This window comes from Cucumis melo, chromosome 10 (genome assembly GCF_025177605.1).
Source record: "Cucumis melo cultivar AY chromosome 10, USDA_Cmelo_AY_1.0, whole genome shotgun sequence".
Lineage (NCBI taxonomy): Eukaryota > Viridiplantae > Streptophyta > Magnoliopsida > Cucurbitales > Cucurbitaceae > Cucumis > Cucumis melo.
This window is the reverse complement of record NC_066866.1, coordinates 6,596,742-6,603,978: the sequence shown is the minus strand read 5'-3', so window position 1 is coordinate 6,603,978 and position 7,237 is coordinate 6,596,742. Positions and strand designations below refer to the sequence as shown.

Here is a 7,237-nt window from a genome sequence, read left to right as displayed (position 1 = left end):
AAAAAAAAAAACACAAACAAACAAACGTTTTGTTCTATTTTTCTAATTTCTAAATTTAGTCTGCTTCAAAATATTTTATAAACATTATTATTAATTAAAATGATGGCGACAAAATAAATCCAATATTTAAATCTACACGAAATTACAAAGATATATCTTGATCACATTATACATGACATTAAATGATTCATAAAACAAATGAGAGAGAAAAAATCCCTCTAGAACCTATATAGATATTAATTCAAATATCCTATGTAAACAGACATAGCACAATCAATAAATGCATTATACTTAATACATGTATTTTAAAGATCATATGATCCAATTCTTACTCTCACAAAAATAACCATATTAAAATAAAAAGTAAAAATAATTAAGGAAAAGTTACTTTTTTTTAGTCCCCAAGTTTCGAAGAATGTGTGCATTTGATTTCTGAGTTTTAAAAATGTATCATTTTAATCTTCATATTTGTAAGAACATACACATTTGGTTTTCGAGTTTTCAAAATATATCTTTTTAGTTTTTAATATTTTAAATTTTGATTTGAAAAGTCATTCAAACGACTTTCTACTCTTATTTTAAATAATTATATGACATTTTAAATTAGAAAAATAATTTCCAAAAATCATATTCTCTCTTAATTTATTTTTTCTAGTTTCAAAAAGACCATGTAATTATTCTTAAGAAATCAAATAAAAAATACTTTAAACTTACTTTTAAAAATTCAACGATCAAAAATGTATATTTTGAAAACTAATTACCATCTCGAAATGGAATTGTTCTTATAAACCTAAATACTAAAAAGGTAGGTTTTAAAAACTAGAAAATCAAACACACATATCCATAAAAATTTGGGGATAGACATGGAGAAAATCCCTTGAGAAATTTTAATTTCAAATGCAAAAAGTAAAATAAAAATCAAAGCTTTAACCTAAACTTACAATTACTAGCTTTAATAGTAATGGCATTATTAGCAGTCAAACTATCCACCACCAACAAACAATTCCCCAAAATCTTTACTTTCTTAAGCTTCATTTTCCCCATTTTCACGGCCACCGGCGCCACCGCCCGAAGCTGCAGCGGAATGCGACCAGTCTGCTGTTGCTCGACCAACGCCGACATCAAAGTGCTTCCATACACCGTCCTTCCGGTCAAAACCACATCCAACGCGGTCTTGTTCCGGTGGCCGTGGTAGAATGCTGGCAATGACCCTTCACAAAGCTTGTTCTCTGTGTACCAAACGCTCAAAACTCCTCCCTTCTCGTAGTATATTCCGATCTTCTCGTTTGGGTTGTACGTCGTGATCTTCACGTCGAACCTGTTAAGAAATTAATATATGAATTTAATACAACTTTTTTTTGTTAGATACAAGATTTCAACTAATTTAGATACTAAACATATCCAATTTATTGAGATCTTTTTAAGCTTTAAAGTTAGAATTAAGTTGTTTGTTCTTTTTATTAAGAAAATAAAGTTGGAAACTTGGAATAGTTAAAATCAAAACATAGATGTTTGTATTAAACTTTAAAGGAAATCAAAACTGACAAAATGATCTAAAATATGAATAAAAAAATAAATATAATTTATTTTATTTTATAAACTGAAATAATCACGAGTATGTGGTCTGGAATCCTCAAGTTCTTTTTGATAAAAAGTATATATATTGAAGAAAACCTGGCATAGAGTGACATGTCGAAATTAAGTCGAAGATCGCTAATATTCAAGGAGTCAATGGAGAACGTCGGGATCTTGGGCTTGAAAACGAGATAGAGAATTCCAATGACAGCTCCGAGGATGATGAGAATAAGTAAAATGAGACAGAAGGAGTAACATAAGCATCTGCAAAGGTAAGATCTTCTCTTTTTTGGAGGGAGAATAATTTGGTGGTGGACAGCCTTTTCCGGCGGCGGCGCTGATGACTGTGGTGGTGGTGGTGGTGGTTCGACATCTGTTAGTGGGTGGATTTTTTGATGATGATCTACAAGGGCCATTGAAATTAAGAAGGTTTCATGAAATAGAAATTGTAATTTGAAGTGTTTAAAAAGAGATTGGTTTTTTGTTGTTTTTCTTCACCAAACAGAGGTTTATAAGAAAGGAAAATGGGAGGGGGTCGTTCAGCTAAGTTGTACTTACCATTGATCATAAACATTATTTTAAGTTTAAGTTCTATTATATTGATCTACTATTTGAACTTTTGTGTGTGTGATGTTTCATATAACATATTTAGGTGTGTTTTCTTTAACTTTTAACTAACTTAATATTCTCATAAAAAAAACATTTTAGGAAAAAGAAATAGAGTGTCTCATAACCAACATGAAAAATGTTTATGGAATAAATTGATTTGAGTAAATTAATTTCTTCTTAATTTTAATAGTTACATAAAATCAATAAAGTATTCTCACTACTAGTCCTCTATCTCATATGGTTACCACAGCCCACCTTGTGTTCACCAACAAGAATGACTCCTCCAACCAATGAAAGTGTTTTAGAATTAATTATAGTGTTTAAATCATTCTTTATAGTATTAACATTCATCAAACCATTTTTATTATATATTGAATCAAAACAAGCTTGCATGTAAAAAAAAAAAAAAAAAAACACTTTGAAAAGGTGCAACCAAACGAATGGGTATTCGGTTTTAAATATATGGTTGAATTTTTGTCCAACCAAACGGACAAACCTAAATAATCTCAAAGCACCAAATCAACACCCTGCATATGGGTAATCTTTATTGATAACATTCAACTTAACTAAGTGATAAGTGATAATTAGCATCAAAATCGACCCCTCCAAATAAATTGAAACTAAATATAATCCAAAAAAAATCTTCTTTCTCACAAATGTATTTAGATGGACTAATTGCAAGAAAAGTTTTTTTTTTTTTTTTTTTGTTATCGATGAGCATTTCACTAAAATTTTGAAAACATATATATAGCAAGAAACGATCCAAGGAGCCACTCAAAATATCGCAGTATTTTGAAGGGTCTTAGAGAAATATTATTAACAAAGGGTAAGAGTTGCATTGTTACAAAGAAAAGGTTGGGGTAGCCTAAAGCTTTAGCTTAACAATGCCCTGAAGTTTAGGGAAATGATACCAGAAGTGTATGAATTACACGATTTATGCCTGCTGGACCAAATGCCAATAAACATTGTTGTGTCTTCCTACATGTTGACTGTGCTTTTCTTGAATTCCTTAAAGATTCTATTGTTTCTATCATTCCAAATTGTCCACAGAAGGGCTGAAGCTGCATTGAATTTGATCAGCTCCTTTCTAACCTTTTGATTGAGTTTACAGATTAAGGAGCTTAGAAAGCTTTGGTACTTTTTCTGTCAAAATTTCCATCAACTTGTGAAATGAGTTTATCCCATAGACCCTTTGAAACTTTGCAATGCATGAAAAGATGATCCAAGCCTTCAATGTTGCAGTAGCAAAGCACACACTAGTTTGAGTTCAAGCAAGTATTTGACAATTTTCTTTGCAACACATCCATGGTATTTAGCTTTCCAAAGATTGCTGTCCAAAGAAAAAATTTGCATTTCTTTGGAATTGAGGATTCCCACAAGTTTTCGAAAATTTTATTATCAAGTTAAGGGCTCAAACCTTGAGGAGAATCTTGAAGAGCTCTTTTGGCATAGGCAATTGAGAATTATTTTAGGGGCCAAGAAGGAGTGCTCTTGTCATTTTTTGGATGTAGGGTTGGGAGAATTTCAACAATACTATTCCAAGTTTGCTGTTCTCTGTCATTTAAGGGCCTCTTTGGAAGGAAGTTCCAAACTTTATGATGATCATCCCACATTTGTAGGATCGTAGCATCTTTTAAAAGGCAAATAGCATATAATCTTAGGAAGCTTTTTGCCAAAGGATTTTTTTCATTCCACTGACCATGCCAGAAAGATAAGTTTTCTCCATCGTTGATATTCCATTTACATCTTTCTTCAAACCAATTGACCCCTTTGATAATTGACATCCATGGGACTTTGATTGTGCAAAATTTGCCCTTTTTAGGAATATCACCCAAATAGGCCTCGCTTTATTTAGCCTTGACTATTTGTCTCCAAAGTGCAGTTGGTTCATTATGGAGTCTCCACAACAACTTGCAGAGGCAGGCAAAGTTTGTGAGCTTCAATTTTGTTAGTCCAAGCCCTCCTTTACATATAGGGGAAGTCACAGTATCCCACTGAATGAGATGAGAGTTCTTGCCATCCGTATTTGATTTCCAAAGGAAGTCTCTCCAAATTTTTTAAATGGAGTTGTAGATGACAATCGGGGCCTTGAAGCAAGAAAGTTGGTACGTATGGAGGCTAGCAAGAGTTGCTTTTATGAGAGTGGCTTTACCCCTTTGAGATTTGGGAGTATTTCCAATTGTTTAGCTTCTTCTCCGCTTTTTCTTTTATATTATCCGAAAAGGCTTTTGAGCTTTGTTTTCCTCCTAGTGGGACACCAATATAGTTTAAAGGGAGGAATTGATTTTAGATATTCCAATCCTTTTCAATAAAAGAACATCTGCTGCTATCAATGTTTATGGGGGTGAAAGTTGATTTAGTACAATTGATGATAAGGCTTGAGACTTCTTCAAATAGGTAAATCACATTTTTGAAGTTTTTTATGGCTAAATTTTCGTCTTCCACAAAGACAAGAATGTTATCCGCGAATATGATATGATTTAAGCTACAGTTCTCGTCAAAGACCACACCTTTGATAGCTTGTGAGACTTGCAAGTGATGCACATGAGTGCACCAAAATAATCCATGGCCGGCAGAAAGATAAATGGGGAAATGAGATCACTTTGTCTTAGGCTTCTATTGGGTTATATACGCCCATGTGGCTTCCCATTGATTAGGATTGAATAATTGACGTTTTTTATGCAAGCTTGAATCCATTTTCTCCATTTTAGGGGATAGTTCTTCTTGTTCAGCATGAGGTCAATAAAGTCCCAATTGAGCTTATCGGAAGCTTTTTCAATGTCCAACTTGACTACAAAACCTTTTGATTTGCTTGCTTTCCAGATGTCAATAGATTCATTTGCCATTAAAATGGCATATGTTATTTGTCTCCCTTTGACAAATGCAAGTTGGTTGTCAAATATAGTTTCGGAAAGAGTAGCCTTGAGGCGGTTAGTGAGCATTTTTGCAAAGATTTTGTAAATCGAAGTTGTGAGGCTGATTGGTCTATAGTCCACTGCTGTGGAGCAACATTTTTTCTTTGGGATTAATTAGAGAGATGTATGTGTTGTTCATGTTTTTGTTTATGGAGTGGTTGACATGCAAGTCAGCGAATATTGTCATAATGTCTTTCTTTAGCACAACTCAAAATTTTTTGTAAAAGCCAAAGTGAAACCATTTGGACCAGGAGCTTTGTTGTTGTTGAATGAAAATATTGAGTTCCTCACTTCAACTTCAGAAAAGGGGCACAAAGGCTGGAATGATGACTGTTGCTAAAAGGCTTCCAATCCAGATTGCTTATAAGGAAGTCAATTTTTTTTTCAATGTAGATTTCCTTAAAATGAGCTAAAATTGTATCTACGATTTTAGAATTTAACCTGGATTTGTTGTCATGGTCATCCTCTATTTCAGATATGAGGTTTTTTCTTTGCCTTGTAGTGCACGCTTTGTGGAAGAAAACTATATTTTCATCCCCGTCTTTGATCCATAGATTTTTTGCTCTTTGCGACCAGTCTTGCGCTTCTTTGAGATTCAACTCTGCTAAATCAGACTTGATATATAACTATTCTTCTAATGTTGTCTGTTGAATTTAGGCTGAGATCTGTTTCCTTCTTATCTATGGCTTCCAGCTCAGAGATGAGGTTTTGTTTGATTCTTGTTGTGATCTTTTAAATTGAATTTTGCCAATTTTGCACATGTTTGGCAAGTTGTTCCAGCCTTTGTATAAAAGCATAACCAGGGTAGCCATCGTTTACAGTACTAGCCCACCAATCAACAACATTTTTCTTAAAGAATTCATTGTTTAAGGTTGAGGCATTGATTCTGAATGGGAAGGGTCCCTATTTTATTTCACTTGATTCCAAGACCGAGGGAAAGTGTTATGAGGTTGTTCTAGGAAGGGTTCTTGAGAGATGGGGTTTAAAGATTGATTCCCTTTGAGGGGAGTAAAGGAATCTGTTGAGATGCGAACAGATTGGAGATTCATGCAAATTTGACCAAGTGAAAGTGTGGTTTGTCAAAGGAGGGTCAATAAGATTTTGTTTTTAGATAAGGATCCTTAGCTGGATTAACAGCGGAGCTTTCCTTTTTCCATCTAAAATCGTTTAGATCTCCTCCAAGAAGTCAAGCTTTTGTGCATGTTTTTGTTAACTCAACTAATTCATTCCAAAAGACCCTCATTTGTCTACAATAGGTTGGACCATATATTGCAGTTAACCACCAGTCATGATTATTTGAAGTGTTGAAGTTGACCAAGATTGTGAACGAGCCTATCAAATAATTTTGTAATCGGCAGAATAGATCATCCTATAGAAGAAGAATTCCTCCCGAACTTCTGAAAGAGCTTTTTGTAAGCCATTTGATACTTTTTTCCCCAAATTGATTTGACAATGTAGTTCTTTACAAACTGAAGTTTTGTTTCAGAGATGATGACAATGTGAGGATGATCTTAATTTGAAATAGCATTTTTTATTAGGGTTCTTTTGGCGAGAGAGCCTAGCCCGAGTACATTCTATGCTAAAATTTTCATTTAAAACCAACATCTGTCGTGTCTCCTAAAAAAGGATCCCTTGTTTTATTAATCACCTCTGTAGAATCATTAACAAGAATAAAGTTGGTGTTGTTGTTGTTGATCGATGAGGGTGTTGGTGCAAGTTGCAAGTTGTTCTCTTTTAGCAATCTACAAGTTGTTTTTTGAATTCATTCCCAACTTCAGGCTTGTTTCTGTGTTTCTTGACCTGATTTTTTGTCTTGGTATTTTTAGATCTTAAAGCTTTGAAGGGTGTGTTAACTTTCACCAAATGTTATGGTGGAGTTTCCATGACGATATCAGGGACTGAGAGAAAATCATTATCTAGAGAGTCTTTTTATTTACTGCCTATCTTATTCATTTTATTCTCGAAATGATCAGTATGTCCCAGGTCAATAATCAATTCTCCTTCTTTTTCGATTTTCTGGTGAAAAACCATTTAAAGGGGTTCAACTTACATATTCTCAAATGAGTTACCCTCTGTTGGCAAATCATTTCGTTGTGGAGAGAAATTTACATTTGATGTTGGTGTGGCGGCCGACTTGT

At 33.8% G+C, this 7,237-nt stretch overlaps 1 protein-coding gene across 1 annotated transcript; it reads right to left on the bottom strand.

Annotated features, from left to right (window-relative positions):
- Positions 1–824: 824 nt before the first annotated feature.
- LOC103500225 (NDR1/HIN1-like protein 6) lies at positions 825–2,041 on the bottom strand. The gene is made up of 2 exons (XM_008463459.3): positions 1,675–2,041; positions 825–1,318 (listed from the first exon to the last, which is right to left on the bottom strand). The coding sequence occupies exons 1-2, from the start codon at positions 1,989–1,991 to the stop codon at positions 919–921; spliced, it is 717 nt and encodes a 238-aa protein (XP_008461681.2). The 5' UTR covers positions 1,992–2,041; the 3' UTR covers positions 825–918.
- Between the last annotated feature and the right edge of the window lie 5,196 nt (positions 2,042–7,237).

Coding starts and splice junctions, on each gene's coding strand:
- LOC103500225 (XM_008463459.3), bottom strand. CDS start 1,991: ATGGCCCTTGTAGATCATCATCAAAAAATCCACCCACTAACAGATGTC. Junction 1,319..1,674: donor GACATGTCACTCTATGCCAG/GTTTTCTTCAAT, acceptor ATTTCTTAACAG/GTTCGACGTGAAGATCACGA.